The sequence below is a fragment of the Sprattus sprattus genome (assembly GCF_963457725.1).
Source record: "Sprattus sprattus genome assembly, chromosome: 7".
NCBI lineage: Eukaryota > Metazoa > Chordata > Actinopteri > Clupeiformes > Clupeidae > Sprattus > Sprattus sprattus.
The window spans coordinates 24,533,930-24,551,307 of NC_137926.1; the positions used below are offsets into that span (position 1 = coordinate 24,533,930).

At 41.4% G+C, this 17,378-nt stretch overlaps 1 protein-coding gene across 1 annotated transcript in view; it reads right to left on the reverse strand.

Annotated features, from left to right (window-relative positions):
* pclob (piccolo presynaptic cytomatrix protein b) overlaps positions 1-17,378 on the reverse strand; it is a gene marked incomplete at both ends in the record, with an annotated part of 71,565 nt that overhangs the window by 2,881 nt on the left and 51,306 nt on the right. Inside the window, 15 exons of the mRNA XM_080841764.1 lie at positions 2,866-3,060; positions 3,447-3,720; positions 3,939-4,010; positions 4,799-4,892; positions 5,572-5,598; positions 6,555-6,685; positions 6,912-6,962; positions 8,002-8,210; positions 8,397-8,464; positions 8,671-8,779; positions 10,952-11,077; positions 11,347-11,422; positions 11,619-11,713; positions 14,978-15,004; positions 15,758-15,835. Coding sequence (XP_080697890.1) covers positions 2,866-3,060; positions 3,447-3,720; positions 3,939-4,010; positions 4,799-4,892; positions 5,572-5,598; positions 6,555-6,685; positions 6,912-6,962; positions 8,002-8,210; positions 8,397-8,464; positions 8,671-8,779; positions 10,952-11,077; positions 11,347-11,422; positions 11,619-11,713; positions 14,978-15,004; positions 15,758-15,835 — 1,632 coding nt within the window. The remainder of the gene's footprint in view (positions 1-2,865; positions 3,061-3,446; positions 3,721-3,938; positions 4,011-4,798; positions 4,893-5,571; positions 5,599-6,554; positions 6,686-6,911; positions 6,963-8,001; positions 8,211-8,396; positions 8,465-8,670; positions 8,780-10,951; positions 11,078-11,346; positions 11,423-11,618; positions 11,714-14,977; positions 15,005-15,757; positions 15,836-17,378) is intronic.

Sequence of the window (17,378 nt, forward strand, 5' to 3'; positions counted from 1 at the left end):
TGTTTCTGTGTGTGTGATTGAAAGAGAGACCCTGAGAGACTCTTACCCTCTGAAGTTAAAGTGTCTGTTCCGCTCTTCTCTATGCCATTCGGGATGTTCTTCCTGATTGGAGAGAAACATGAGCATTGTTGGTTTGCTTTGAGTATACCCTTTAGGTTTAAACTTTAATCTACAGCTATGAATGGGGATTTGAATACAAGAACAGTGATATATGGCGATTACGACAACAGCAGACTTCACTTCACATTACAGAGAAACACACTCAATTACTTATAGTAAATACATTTGTTACAGAATTGCCATAAATCCACCAGAACAGACGGTCCTGATAGTGATGAAGTGGTTGGTCAGGTGACTTACATCTGTGGGACCTGAAAGATTGCACTGTCTATTGCATTGGTTCCTGTGCCATCCTCAGCATCCAGCCTGAAGTCATCGCTCAAGCTTGGCATGGAAGAGTTGTCTGGTATTCTGTGATTTGTCCTGTCTGCACACACAAGAGAGCCTTGTGGGTTAGTTGTGTGTGTGTGTGTGCATGTGCATGTGCATGCGTGTGTGTTTGTGTGTGTATGTGTGTGTGAGTGTGTGTGCATGTCTGTGTCTCTTTTTGTGTATGTGTCTTTGTATGCATGTGTGTGTGTGTGTGTGTGTGTGTGTGTGTGTCTATGCGTGCATGTGTGTGTGTGTGTGTGTGTGTGTGTGTGTGTGTGTGTGTATGTGTGTGTGTGTGTGTGTGTGTGTGTGTGTCTGTGTGTATGTGTGTATGCTATTTGAATGTGCATTCAGATTTTAGAAGAAGCATGAAAAAATGTGATGTGTAACACAGCATGAAAGTTGAAAACAAAAGGTGAGGTAAGGACATACTGTCAACTCAAATACATTATTATTAGTGATTAATGCTCCACTACATTAACTGGATTACTTTACTGACTTCATTCTGCTTCTCTAAGAATTCCTCGATACTCAGCACATCTTTCACGCATCCTTAGACATTTTATTTGAGTCTATGTTTATCAAAATACCTGTCTTGCATACATTAAGAATAATTTAAGGATTTGTTAATTAATAAAAGTTACAGACTGAATTATTATAACTAATGGATAATGGATAGCACCACTATTAAATTCTGTTTTATGTGGTAACATGTCCTGTATATAACAAAAAAGTTATTGTGTATATGAAATAAGTATTACAGTACTAATAGTGTTTGTAAATGGATTATTGATACGTTTACTCCTGTGGTAAAAAGATTTGGAAAAATTAGATGGCACCAATCTTTTCACAAGTTATAGCCATAGCAGGTGGAGTCATGAGTCTCTCACCTCCTGCAGTCTGCTGCGTGTCCTTCGCTGAAGGTCAGCTGACTTGAAGCTGAAGCTGCTCATTGGCCGATGCAGGCAGCTTAGTCAGAGTGAGTTGAGTGGTGGTGTCTGAGGGGCCTTCTTCTACTGTGTGTGTGTGTGTGTGTGTGTGTGTGTGGGTGTGGGTGTGGGTGTGTGTGTGTGAGTGTGTGTGTGTGTGTGAGAGTGCGTGCGTGTGTGTGTGTGTGTGTGTGTGTGTGTGTGTGTGTGTGTGTGTGTGTGTGTGTGTGTGTGCTTGTGTGTGTTTGAGTGCCATTAGTGGGATGGGTGTATCTGCATGTCTTACATGGCATGATAGTCTGAAGGATATTCATAAATGTCAACTGAGTCTTAGAGTATGTGCTTCCCTTCACATGGAACCAGCTTATGAAGGTCACAGTCATGCAGACACACACGGGGTCGGTCCACTGGAGGGGGAGGCCTCGTCAGTGGAGTAGGACTGGGTTTTACGCAAATCAAACTGGGAGGAGGTGCATGCACCACACAGGAGGAGGGGGGAGAGAACGACTCCACACTGAAATGCTTTTTTTGGATTAGCAACTCAAGGGAACTAACACATGAGTTAATGATGATAGGTCTCAGTCACACTTCCTTTAAATTGCTCTTGTATGTACATATTCACTTAACACTAAAACCTCTAAAAACTGGAATATAACAGCCAAATTGTACTCTCTTGTAAGGGCTTACAAAGGAATGCAAGGGTCAAAGCGACTTAAAGGAAGTGTTAGCACAGTTTTTCCTCAGTGGGAGTTTTTAGTCTGAGTTTCTAAGTTAGGGTTGAGGTGGCAGGCCAAACAGAGCCTATAGTCAGCAGTCTGAGGCTTACCAGTGTTTTTAACTGAGCGACTGACATCTCAAGGGGCCTGCTCAGTGGAAAGGTACAAAGGTTTCAATGTGACGTTTTATCAGGGGAGTAAAGGTGTTTTTATGGCTGAAGATTCAGTAACGTTGGTTTTCAAGTGCTAATTTACACTGATGGTGCTAATTCTATCACTGTTTTGTGCTTGAATTATTGAATATCCCACCATTTAAACTTCAAATGTCTCTCAGTGAATAATTAAGTTTTTGTTTTTCCTGTACTGACCAGACAATATGCATATTCATGAGAATGTGCTAAGTGAAACTACTCCAATAAATTATGCTCTAATGCATTTTTCAGAATGTTTTTAAAAGCCTTTCCCATTTAGCTTGGCTTAATACTTTAAAGGGAAGCCACTTTAAGCAATTTGAGCTGGCCCTGATTATAACTTGCATTTGCACTACTCAACAAAAATAGAGATAAACATAAAACAAAGACAGAAATAGTTCTCAAAAATCATGACAGATGGGCTTACACATGAGGGACAGAAAAGAAAAACAAAGGACGACTCTGAGAGAAACAACAGGAGTAAAAGAGAGAGAGAAAGAGAAAGAGAGAGAACAATAAAGGAAGAGAGAAGACAGAAAGAGAGAGGAAAGGGACAGGAAGATAAGCTGTGTGTTCATGCGTAGGGGTAGGGGTTACTTGGTTGGAGGCGAGCTTGCTGCACGGCAGCCTCAGCAGCGGCGATTGCATTCCCAGCATCCTCTAGGTGAGCCTGAGTGACGCTGCTCTTGCTCTGACTGCGTGAGGGTCCATGGGAGCGCAGGTGGCCCTCCGAGGAGGACTTGGAGCTGCCAGGGCTGCTGTGGGATTTCTCAATGGCGGGCATCTGTGCATCTGGAACAGGAAAAACTCGTCAGGTGAGAACCATATGCTTAGCAGGAGTGCCCCCATGGGATGTTCTCTCACCTGGGTTGGCCTACATTTCAACAGCTGTTTTTGGGAGTTCTTTTTGGCCTGCAATGTTTACGCTTTGCTTCAGTTCTTTTTATTATTGGATTAGAATATGAATATAATAATGTTTTTAATATATATGAACAGTATTTAATTGCTATACACATTTAAGGTTATAACCATGCAATAAAATGCACTTAAATGAATTGTACGAACTACTATTTATGATTCACTTAATCAGTTTGTTACTCAGGATGCTCATTGTAAAATAAATTCACAGTCGTATCTGAAACCTGACCATGTGTGGTGAGATAGGCCTGATGCTCTACCTTTAGCTGGGTCAGGAAAGATCCCATGACTCCGGCTCTTGATGACTGAGGACTTGGGGGACTCCTGGCTGCCCGGTCCACTGAGATCCCCAGGACCCCCAGGTCCCCCAGGCCCATCTGGACCCCCAGATCCTTGCCCTCCCTGTCCACCTGGACCACCGGGGCCCTGTGGAGGATGGGCTCTGCCGTGGTGGATGCTCTCAGTCTGCTCCTTTAGGGGGAGCCAGCGAGGTGTGTTGTCCAGCTGAGCTGTGTTGGATAGGTCAATAAGCACCTAGGTGCACACAGAAGCAGACCGTGGATAAAGTCTTATGTGGAGAAATATGGCGGGTGGATATGAGGACATTAAACATTATGCTGATGGCTAGGAACCTGGGAAGATGAATGAAAAGATAAAATAGAGGTAAATAAGGAAATACAGCTGTGGTGTGGCTGCTCAGTGATGATAGGAACACATCTTTTGGAGGCCTCATGTTAGCATAGAGCACTTACTTCTCCAAGGAAGTCATTTGAGGAATATCTGTCATAATCCCAAACCGTCACTTCCAGGGTTTTCCTCTTAAGCTGAATTGGTGGATGGGGAAGCAAGAAATATATGAAAATATGTTAGACGTGATATCAATCACTGAGTCACACGATATCACTGACAGCAGACATTCCTTCTATTCGAGTTTTGGGCAAACCCTCAACAACTTTGGATTTGCGGATAGATCTAAATGGTTTTATTTCATTTAGCATTGTCATATTACAGATCTTCGTGTTTTTGTACCCCTTTAAAAAAAAAAATGCTCTTTAGCAAAGGAAGCATAAAATCATGGATGGAAAAAAGGTTTTATAGGATGCTAGTCTCGGGTGATTTGAAGGGACGTCCCTGGTGAAACAGTGTACTGCTGATGGAGAGGGAGAGGTCTAATTAGAACCACACTTTTCAGCTGCAGGAGAGGAGGGGGGTCTAAACTAGATGCATCTGTGGAAACTCTGAGTAGTCGACTACACAATAGGCCCTTAGGGAGAGCACTGATGTGCACAGAAAGAGGAAAAAACACAAATGTTAATGTAGCCAAAGCACCACATAATCATCATAATTATAATAATATATAATAAACCATCATAATATTTAAAAAGCTGCCCACTCCTGAATACAGTATATGCTTCTACACTATCTTTATTATCTATAACTGGTTTGCTGTTTGACTATATTTCTCTCTTCTTTCCACCCTCCTCTCTCTCCCTTCTTAACCCACTCTTCCAGACTTGCGTAGCCTCTCCTAACATAAAACCATTACTCTATCTGTCTGAGGATAAATATAGGCCCAGCCAACCTGAATGTGCTCGAGAGGGTGTGAGAGTACCTGTTCTAGGTGGATATTCTTGTAGATGACAGTTTGGTTCCACTCAAGATTCTGGCTCTTCTGCACACTCTTGGTCCTGCGCTTGTTCTCAGCACTGCGGCATCATCAGAGGAAGACAGAGGGTGTGAGAACTGGGCTTGGTTACGGGAGGTGGGAAGAAACTGACATGGCGGTCCACATGAAGAAAGGTTTAGGTGACGATGCTAAAGCATTGTGATTCTGATATGACGGGGAGATGCATGATTATGCAGATGTTGTGTACATACATACGGTATGCACGCAAAGTACAAGAATACAAATACAGTATTTTGATCCTATTCTTGGACAATAGGTACACGTGTATATCAGGAACACTGAAACACATTGGATCCATTGAATACTGATGTTAACAGACTGTGGTTGCAAATGTAATTGCTTTTCATTTCACAGTGCTGTGTTCAGCAGATGATTATCAATCATTTGCTTCTGGTATGAGCAGATTGCAGATTTCAATGTAATATTCAGACTCAGGCTTTACATGTATGGTTCATGTCTAAATGTGTGACTAGACAGAATGGCATTGTGAGGAAAAAAACAAGACTTGACAGAAAAAAATGGTTATTTAGAGGCTGATATGCTTTTTGAAAGAAAAAAAAACCTTTATCAGAACATAAAAGGCTGTAAAACCCAGATGATCCAAAGTCAATGACGAATTGATGAAAGCTGCAAAAAAAATGAAATCAACGACAACCCACCAACAAGCCTGAAGAGAAAGGATAATAATTCTACACTACCTTGCATTCTGGACAACCATGACTTGGCTGAATCAATCCAGAGATTTTTTTGGGGGGAGAGCAAAATATGTACAGGCAAAGAAACAAATAAAACAACAGTCAGACAGATGGGAGAGGTGAACAGGAAACACAGCCCATCCAATGTCTGGAAACTGTCATGTAATGGAGTCTGGTTCGGTCTGCTGAGCACCCCGGATCAGATACAGACGGCACGGTGTACATAATGCCTTATAATCACATAAACAAGCCAGATACAGCCATTAGCAGATAGTAGATACCATTACAACGCCTGACACGAGAGGCAGCCATATTGATTTAGTTCCTTCTTCTCTTGTTGGTTTCAGGAAGATAGAAGATGGGGATGGACTTTCTTAGTGTTTCTATTTTAGCTAAATTACAGATCTGGAGTCCACTGGGAAATGAAGGTGCTTGGCAAATAAGCAGCTATCTCTGAAGACTTAATTTGGACTGAAGATTCCTTGAATTCCATTTAAAGAACGCGTGGCAAAGCTCAGAGTGACATTTGCTGATAACAACAATTGTGAATTGGCACAGATTGAACACAAGATTTTGGAAATGTCAATCGTTTTTTAACAGCAGCATAGAGAAATGATCATCTGTAGATGTGAAGTGCCAAGAACAGATGTAGTGGTGTGAAACTAGTCATACTGCTGATTGCTGTCGTTTGTAATCTCAGCAACATTTTAAAGGTCAAACCACTCACACAGATCTAGAGTTAGGATAAAGTGTTAGCATAAGTGCATTGGAAAATTGCTTAAAAGATGCACTTGAGCTGAAACCTGAAGCAAACACTGCAGTACTTAAGGGCATGCTAATTAGAGTTATGTTTCTATTTAAAAACACTTTAAAAATCGATAATCGTCATTTAGGAGTTCGGATTTAGAAATTTGCTCAGTAAAGTTTTAAGTATGTTGAGACATTCCTTGAGACAAAATCAAAAAGCAAATAGAAACACTGCTTACCCTCTCCCTGGGAGGAGGTAGACTTTAACGAAAGGATCTGAGTAGCCGTTGTTGTCCCTGGGGGCAAGGTTTCTTGCTTGCAGGACATGGACGATCAGATTTCCCATATTTTTGTCATAACTGATTTGAAGCTGGAAAAAGAACAGTCTGAGTGATGTGCAGTATTATATTTCACACAAGGTTATTTGTTACTCCACTGGGAAACACTATCTTAGGATAGCCCAGTGTTGTGCTTGATACTCTTATTTCAAATACGGGCTTCAATCTGAGGTACGTGATATAAAAGTATGAATAAACTATCATAAATAATATCTCCATAAATGAGTTGTTCTGTAGTGACTTGACAGAGTTTCATACCTGAATTTCCCCAGTGATAGGGTGAGGCTGAGGCTTCAGAGCTTCTGTGGACTGAACATCAACACAACACCACAGATGAGCAGTCATACCCAAACCAAGTCTGTAGTGCATTAATAAGAAAAAGAATGGATGGAATGACAAAGTCAACACTTTCAACATAACACCAACAGCGTTCTCTCTATATATATTGTTGCTCTTTCTCACCCGCACTCTCACACAAATATTTCACGCTTGCTTTTTCTGTCTCTCAATCACTCCCACTGCATCTCTCTCTCTCTTTCTGTTTGTCTGCCTGCCTGCCTGCCTGCCTGCCTGCCTGCCTGTCTGTCTGTCTATCTGCCTGTATGTCTCTGTCTCTCTCTCTCTCTCTCTCTCTCTCTGTATGTCTGTCTGTCTGTCTGTCTGCCTGTGTGCCCGTCTGTCACCTCTGTCTGTCTGTCTCTCTTCATCACACACACACACACTACACACTTATTTATTCATACACACACCCCACACACCTCATGTCTTTCCTTAATTAACTGTCATGTATTTTAGATGAATACCCTCCTGTGTAACCTTTCTGAGCCTGCCCATTTTAAGTGAAAACACCAAGTGATCAAAGTTGTGGTGACCTAACATCACTCAGCCCTGCCCGGCTCCTAATCCCTCACCACGGCAAGGTCATCTTTGAGGCCACCCCCCACCTCATTAAACCTACTTCAAAGTTGCATATTTTACTCTTCTGGCTGCTCAAAGGCCAACCCATCACTATACCAAGGTTTGTGACCCGGAGGTACATTTGGACCAGATAAGATCAAATGATTCAATACAATTCACATAGTTGTTTGCTCAGGCAAAAATTAATATTCACATGTGTCGGTATTTAATGAAACCTCTCTATTAAGGGCAGTCTTTGATACTGGTACGCCCCTCCCTTCCATGCTTCTGAAACAATGTGTTGGTTACCTGGAATAGTGTGTGCCTTGTTCCGAGCCACTTTATTTGCTTCCCATTCAAAGAGCCAGGAATATGGAAGGTCCTCCATTGCTGAATATGACAAAAAGTGTATCTTTGTACTGGACACCCAGAGGATGATCTACCTCCCTACCTTGCCATGGCGTTTCTTGTTGACGGAGGGGGACCCGGGTTGGCCCGGGCTCGGCACGGCGCTGGAGCCGGCTGAGGCGGTGCCCGAGTGGATGTGCCGACCCTTCTCCAGGGCAGCCAGCACGGCAGCAGGGGCCTGCTGCTGGGACACCTTCTGCAGCTCTGCAGCCAGCTGCTTGGGGTCCACACCGGGGGAGCGCTGCCTATCCCCTGCACGGCGCACATGGAGTACAGAACACAGCGGTTTGGTCAATAACCAGTCCCTTACACCACAACAGATGTACAGCATGTTTTGCTGGTTAAAAGGTAAAAGCTGTAGGCAGGCAAAAAGCTGCTAAAAGCTGTAGGCTAGTCAAGTGACTGAGGTGAAACAGTTCACAAAATGGCCCTCCTTACCAGCCTTCATCTGCGTGTGAAGCTCCAGGTGTTGTGGATGCTCAGAGTCAGCGAGCATATTCAGGTCCCTGAGATCAACAAAGCGAGGAAGAGACAGAGAAAGAGAAAATGTGTGATAGATTGTGTTTTGTGTTTGTAAGAATTGTTTGAACTTGTATCTGCATTGAACTGTACAGCTATACAAAAGTGCTGAGGTAAAAAAAGACAAATGTATTTCTAAGGTTGGCATTGGAATAGGTATGCTTGTGCTGGTGTGAGCGAAGTTCTCACTTACAGTCTCACACATAACTCAGTGTCCCCACTCTGCGGACCCACGATGGTTTGCACCTCCTCGTAGGTCTTGCCAGTCAGGGCAATTCCATTCCATTCCAGGACCTGCATTCCTGTGTATGATCAGTATGCTTCCGGTTATTAGGGGCTGGTGAGGGTACATTTGGTTTGGCGAGGTAGAACATTTTATAAAAATCATGAATTGAAATTAATCACAATTATATTGTCTCGCTGTAACATCTGAATGCATGTGTTGAAATTGAACAGTGTGTTCCAAAATGTCACACAAAGCTAACAACGGACAGAAAGACGTGGAGCAAAAAAAGACTCAGAGTCAGTCTCTTTCATACCCCATCTGTAGTCATAATCACAAAGCGCATTAAGCATTTACCGGATGGAGGTTATCCTCTATGACCTTACAGAAAGAGGAAAAGTTATGGCTTTATCCTCCTAATAGGCAGTCAGAGTCTTCACACAAAAACGAAAGGGAAATTTAAGATTTAATTTAGCTTCCACTCATTTGCATTCCTTTAAAATACAGTCTGTCTTGGAGTGCTATCCACACGCCCAGGCAGAGAGAGGAAAAGCTGCATGCCAATAGAGTGAGTTGAGCATAGAGAATGATAGAGAGGCGGAGAGGGGGGAAAAGGCTTTTAAAACACTGCACAGCAAACCCAGAGGCACTCAGCAGCGGCTCCTCACCACTTACACAAATGAAAGCGAGTCTTCAGATAGGCCTTTTGCTTACGGAGCATTTCGCGAGCTGTGGCGACAATACAGTGTATTCAGCTGTTTAAAGAACCAAAAATCAACATTCACACAACAGGAAGCCTTCCTGGCAAACAGGTTTTCAATTAAAACATCTCAGTCTCTAGTAGATAGATTTCTGTGTCTGTTTCAGGCTCTCTCTCTCTGTCTCTTCCCCCCTCTCCCGCTCTCTCTTTCTCTCTGTCTTTCTGTGTGTGTGTGTGTGTGTGTCTGTGGTAGTGTGTGCATGTCTGTGTGTTTGTGTGTGTGTCTGTAAGACAGCGGGCTCATGTGTGTCTGCATGAGCACATGTATAGACACGTTTGATGTTTGCGTGTTTCTCTCTACAGCTGCTATAATCGCAGGGTTCATCAGTTGCTACCGGCGTGTACACTGCAGATGCTGCAGGAGGAGGAAGGCTCAGGAAATGACTGTTCAAGATGCACTAGTGATGCTCTCTTAATCTGACTCCACATCACTGCTCCCAATATCCCAGCGAATAAAACCCCCAATAAGATAAAGCAAGCTGTAGTGTCAAGGCTGTTCCCAGCATTTGTGAGGAAATGGTTCACTACGTAAAGCAAGGAGTAGTTTATCTGTAGGCATCCTCATCAGCATATACTGAACACAAGTATTTTTATAATGACAGCAAATTAAGTAGGCAGAGTATAGAATATATTACTACAGATTACTAGCACATTATGCTTCAACCCCAACTTTAAAAAACAGTATTTCTGGTTCTTACACTAGCATCATGTGATTAAAGAGTACTTTGTGCAGAAACTCAAGAATTGATGATGAATACTTGAGTACTCTGTGCAATACCTAATTGACATCCTTACTTTTGTCATATCTTTAGTCATTCACTGAATGTATTACAATCACTGAGAGAAAGGACATCTCGGTCCCCAGTGAACACAGCCAGGCCAGAATAATGACAGCTCCAGTGAGCTTACACCGATGGCCACCCCCTTATCATCTCCTCCCAGAGGTTTTGGGTTTAAAACCAAATGCCCTGGCGTCTACCTCTCTCGCACTGGGTGTCTGCACTCTTGGCATTTCTGGCTCAAAGGCGCTTTTTTGTCTGGAGAGATTTCTGGCTTTACTAACATCCTTTGAGAGGAGGCTCAGATCTTGCTACTGGCGAGACGACAGGCACTGGCCTCGTGACCCAAGCGCGGGGGCGACATGTTGCAAGTGCACAGCCTCGTTGCAAGGGCAGCATTTCAGTCAGAGGATGAAAAATGGCTTCTCAAATTAGACGCAAGTGGCAGGAAAAATGTGCCCTCCGAAGCCCTGCTGTGGCCATATTCAGCAACTTCATTGAAGTGGCATCAAAAGAGAGAAAGACTCCATAGCAGCAAATATCTACTCAGTACTGGTGTGGGCATGTATCTTAATATAGCAAAAGTGATATATGAGCCTTTTCATGGTGATACTGGATCATCAGCCTGCTAATCAGGTTTTTACAACCCCGCAGAGAAATGAATTGCATGAAGATATTATATCTCGATCAGACACATCACTGGACGTCTTACCTTCCACCACTTTCCCTGACTGTTCAGCCTGTCCACCTGGAGTGACTTTGGCAATGTATGCACCAATATCACTGTCTGTCCCAGGAATCTCTTTTCCTCCAACAACTCGGATTCCCAAACCATTCCCTGGACAAAGAGCGGAGAAAATGGCTGGTTAAAAAACAGAATACCAAAGTGCTTTTTCAGTGTGGTTTTAATTACCAAGTCATTGCATGTTAAATATGTAGAAGAAAGAAACTCTGCCTGATCTTCTACCATAACAACCTTCATTAAACATAGATCAGTGGATGTTCTTGCGTTATTTGGACCGTACCTTCTCAATATAACACACCCTTTTGTGTACACCTCAATCTTATCCTAATGGAGAAGGGGAAAGTAAAGAGATGCTCTTTTACCTGAGACACTATTATCTTTCGGGTCCCTCTGAAATTGAATACGTGTGTGTGGGTAGGGGTACTGCATCAAATTCATCTGAAACAGAGGAAAGAGTGTTAGTTGCAAACACTGTAAATTTCATCAACAAATTACATGAACATTATGAACATGGAAAAACCTGAGAGGTTTCCATTTTTTCCTTGTTTTTGTGTGTGTGTCTGTGTGTGTGTGTGTGAGAGAGAGAGAGAGAGAGTGTGTAGCTTTGTGGGGAGGTGCATGTATGCATGTCTACCTGTCTACTGTCCATCTGCTGTCCATTCTTCTGGCCGGGACGTCCACCGCGTGGTTTCTCAAACCAGTCGCTCTCCTCTTCCCTTAGGTGGTAAGCTGATGGGGTAAATGGAGACTGATTTATTTTTTCTTCTTTTGAACCCCAAAGGATCAGCTTTGTTATGCCCACCACATGCTTGTCTGAACATGCAGACACAACACCACCCTGAGTACTGGTCAGCATGCTTTGGAAGTGAGACAGAACTCTTCTGGGCAAAAAAGACACCCAGAACACACTCATACACACCAAATTACACATGCACGCACAAACACACACACACACACACACACACACAGACACACAGACACACACACACACACACACACACAGACAAACACACACTGTTTCTCTCTCACTGGATGGCAGAGAAAATATGCCTTACACACTTCTGCTTGAAAACTCTCAAAGAAAACACTATGCCCTCTCTTTACACTACACTACAATATACTACAATATTTTCTAAGATGACTACACACTACATGGAACTTTAAAAAGATGTTGGTTACACCTCATATAAATCCTCTGTCATGATGATGGCATAGCCATGCTATAACCATGTCATGACAGGTGTTTATATCTTGTCATATATTGGTATTGAAGTCGTCATTCAGTGAGATAAGTGTGAGATTATCAAGAACTTTCATCAACATGTTTGATGCTTTGGCAGCCTATAGTGACAAAATGACAACTATCGACTGTCATGATGAAAAATGATATGGCATAGTCCTTGACATGTTTATGACAAGGTTATATCACTGTTATGACAGTGGGTTCAAGTGAAGTGTAAAAAAGTTTTTTCTGACTTAATAATGTAGGACTAGAGTCAGTTTACTGTAGTACGTAGGGATGTACCGATACCGATACCAGTATCGGGTATCGGGTCGATACTTTGTTAAAATACTCGTACTCGTTTTAAATTACCGATACCAAAAACCGATACCCAGTGTTGCGTCTTAACGCGTGTGTTTTCTTCTCCTCTACTGTCTTTGCCTGCCAGGTGTGAGAGCGCCGAGTTGCATAGAGGCCGAGAGCGGTATTGCAGACAGATAAGTTGAGGTTGAACTTGCAGTTTAAATCAATTCAATAACAGCTTGGATACGATGTGTGGAGGTGGCTTGCGTAAGCTAACGGTTTCGCTAGAGATTTTAAACTTAACATGTACGACCTCCAGTAAAGGTGAGTGCTATCTTCGGCTATTTTATGTTTTTCAGTTAACTTAGAACTGCTGTTACATAGGCAAAGTGTAGGGGCTAGCCTACTGTTTAGCGACGCTGCGCCTAAAACATATTATTGCCATTTGCTACGGTTGATTGACGGGGACGGGAATGTATTTGTTTTCTCCTCTTTTACCCGGACGCATTTAAGTCTAGAAAGGAGGACATGTGAGGTTAAAAGAGGACGTCTGCCTTGTCTTGTGTTTCAGGAATCTTGTTGACTTGCTAGTTTGTCATAAACACATGCTAGCAAGTAGCCGCTAGCAAGACATCCCGTTAGCGATGTTAGCAAGGTTGTTTTAACACTCTTGGACATTGATGCTAGTTACGTTTTTTTTTTTTCGTTTTTCCGCCTGATGCTTATATTAAGTGCTCTTGCGTTAACTTATTTGCAATGTTATTGTGATAGCTATGTTGGCTAGGTTGCAAACAACTTCCCTAACACAGTCAAACATCAGGCAAGTGTCAATTTGGCTGCAAGAAAGTAGCCCAGTTCATTGTCAACATTAAACTCTAGTAAGAAATCGCTATACCGTTGTGCTGCCTTAACGGCGATTTGGACTCATTTTAAGATAAATTATTATGACAGGAGTAAGGCACAGTGTAAGATCTGCACTGTTACAGTGTCGAGGGGCGGAAAGGAAAGTACTTTGTTTGACACAAGCAATTTCATTAAACATCTGAAGTCGCACCATAGTGCTAAGCACCCAAAGTTCACTCATGCCAGTGGCGCAAGAGACCAAAGCAACCAATCTTTACTGACGTCTTTCAAAAGAAAAAAACGCGCACGCACACAGACAGAGAGAGAGAGAGAAGGGGAGGAAGAGAGTTGTTGATCCTTTTGTAACTGAACTGTGCTCATGTTCTTATTCAGGATAGTTCTGTTCACTTTTTGTTAAGCAGACTGTGTTGTTAACTATGCAGCAAATTAAATTGCCATCTGTCTGTATTTACATTTTGTCTAATGTGATGATATTGACTCTTTTTTTTTGTTTAAACCAGAAAGCTCTGTTTATTTTTGGCTTGGGATAGCCTTCTGTTAATGTTGTACTATAGGCTTGACATAACCTGCAGAGGATAAAATAAAATCTTTCATGGAAACCAAATCTTGGAAGTATCGGTATCGGTACTCGGCAAGTACACAAATAAAAATACTCGTACTCGTATCGGTTTGTAAAAAAGTGGTATCGGTGCTTCCTTAGTAGTATGACTTCTGGTTATGGTACAAAACTGCCAGAGAGAGGTTCCCTATACTTCTTTTTATGATTTTATGTAACAGAATTCATATGTAAAGAAATCAGCCATTTAATATTGTTGTGGCTTGTGGTTTCAGTTAAAAATAACATTCCATTATATTCATCTCTGGTATATTCCTAAAATCTATTGATTAGTCAGTACGGTTGAACTTTCGAAGGGAAGGAATTATTATGTGATGAATAAATGTCGAATAACAGTAAAATTTTAATAGATTGACTGGAATATATTTTTCTTTCAATTTCCGGGAAAAAAAATTCTTTTGTATTTATTCCAGCTCTAGGGGGTAGTAACTCTCCAAATCAGAATGGTAAGCCCTTCCCTGCAAGCACATTTCTCTCCTGATTCTTTAATGTCAGTCCTGAGAGAGTGAGATAGGAGCCAGCAGTGGAACCTTGTTTGGCTGAATCACACGGAGGACTTAAAGTTCCCTACATCTACGGATGTCGCATTAAATCTCACACTCTCCATCCATTTGCAGGTTGCCAGAAAGCATCCATTGTGACGAGCGCTTGCGATCTACGTGTAAGTGAACGGTGCTGTGACGGGGGTTCCAGGAGAGGATGACGGACTCAACACAAGCGCATCTGGCATTCAGACGTATTGTGGAAGAACACACATATGCATTTATGTACAGTATGAATGCATGTTATGCATGACCAAGTCTTCAGAAACATACCTACAGTACTCAAGAGTGCATGGATATGAATGCCAGAATGGGTCTGAAATATCACAGGGGGAAAATGTCCAGCACTGACTATGGCATGTATGGGTGCGGCGTAAATATGCTGTATGCTGAATGGGGGAATTGACTTTGGATGACGTTGAGCAGTTTTCACAGTGTTCTCTCACCTTCTATATTCCAGTTAGGAACTCCTGCTGTGATGGAAATTATATTTTAGAGTTTTTTTAGGCAGAACCCATGACAAAATGTTTCTAGATCAAGTGCTGACTGCGTCTGCAGTGGTACTATAAGGTTTCGACTGTTCTGCTCACTTAGAAAAATTCAGTTGTAGTGATCAATGCAGCTGATTCACATGCACTTCCTATTTTTGTGGAACATGCTTTATTTTTAAGACTAAACATTCTGATCTGATGAATTAATAACATCATTGTGCTCTGTCCTTATGTCATTGTTTATATATTTTCGTCTAATAAACCTATAAACCATTCAAGCTTGCTTCAAGATAACATTATACTATCTTTGTTTTGTGCTATGCATACGTGGACAACAAAATGCAGTGCACCAACAACTCTAATGGGTATGCATACCTAAGGACAAAGGGCAGAGCACCAGATCCAGATCAAACTTCTTTGAAAGACCTACAGCGCCCTACATTTACAGTATATCAGAGCTTGACTTGGTTAGTTGAAGTCTTTCAAAGAAGTAAATTTCTCCAAGGAAATACACTTCAGCAATACTGAGCATCAGAGCATGTTAACATACCTGGAAAGGCTGTGATAACATTCACGATTTCTAAGGGGATTGCACTAGCTGTGTAAATATCACGATGACTAATGCATATTTGAAACATCAGAAGTGAGAAAACAGGGCTGCATTCTGCCTGTGATCATTCAGCAGGTGGATCAGTGTGGGTCTTAGGATTTAGAAATGTAATACTAATACTGTACCGTGTTTGATACTTGAAAGATACTCATGAAAGAGTATGGGATCATCTCTGCTCAAAATCAGCAGGGGGTCACTTAGTGCTGAAAACCAAGGCATATGCAGACTTTTATATCTATTACATTAACTGAGCAACGATAGCCAACTGATGTAATTTTTGATAAATGGCATTAACTTAGCAAAGATAACCCTGAATTGAAGCTATCTTGGTTTGTGTAAAAACAAAAAATCGCTTTTTAATTAAATCTTTATGTTTTTTTTTCCGCAATACATGGCTGGGAGAATATTTCCAATTCCTTTCAGATTAGTTTATTTCGCCCTTATTAATTAGGGTATTTTAACCCCAGAGACAGATAAAGCTTGAAGTGTGCAATGAAGCAGAGAAAAACAAGGTTGACAATCTTACATGTTACAAGATGATAAAATATATACAACAATCATAACAGGTAACATGCAAATTAGCAGACATCAAACCAATGCATGCAAAATCATTTCTGCTTTATTTCTCTCTCACTCTCTTTCTCTTCCTCTCTCTGTTCTTCCTTCACATGCACACACACACAAACACAAGATACAATGACATGCAACAACGCAGAATGATTAAATGACAACTGAGAGAACAGATACAAATAACAAAGAAAGAGGAACAAAACAAATACTTTTTTTCAAAAACAATTAGCACAAACTCCTGAGGAGTGGTCTTATAAACCACCACTTCCTATCCAGTTTGTACACAGGTTTCTAAATCTGTGGGACATTTTTAGTAAATCAAAGATGTCATTTACTATACAATCCGAGCCTGAACTAATACTCAGACAAAGGGATTTTGAATGGCTACATACATTTACACAAAAAGGTTGTGTCACCACAGTTTTACAATTCAGCAGGAGCAGTAGTTATGGGGATTAATGACATTCACTCAACGTGAGCAAGACAGTCCAGGTAATACACACTCAAATCTGTGACCTTTATGCCAAGGCGCTGGCTTGAAGACTGACTTGGCATAAAAACTTCCTTTGTCAGCAATTAACTGCCTCAGGAATGCACTGAGCACTGAGCAAATATTTCTCTATCAAACTGTTGACCTACTATTTATGACACAATTCAAATATCATAACAGGGACATTCATTTTGGTACTATGCTGAATAACATTAAAACTAGTGTCATCAAACTTAGTTGCTAGCATTGTCAGGAAAGTATTTCACATAAATATACATATATACAATATGTGACAATATAATTCATTTCAAATGTGTCCATTTAAGCTGATATATTGTCTGTGAATTGAATGGCACCTACAGCTAAACCGTTATTACCTCAAACTTTCTTTGACCTGAGTGTTACGCTACTCTTAATTATAATCATTAGTGAATTATAATTAGAATGTACAGACATTATGTTTGAAAAGAAAACACATAAATGGCTTAAATTAAGCATGAAGACAGTTTGATTAAGTAAAGAAAAAACACAAACATGGAACAGATTCACAAATAAATATTTGTGTCTTACAAGAGAAAGGAAAGTACAACATATCAGCATGACACTGCTCTAGACAAACTTGTGCATTTAAATGAAATGTCTTACAGCAACGAGATGAAAGCAAGAGAAACAGGAAGAAAACGGTC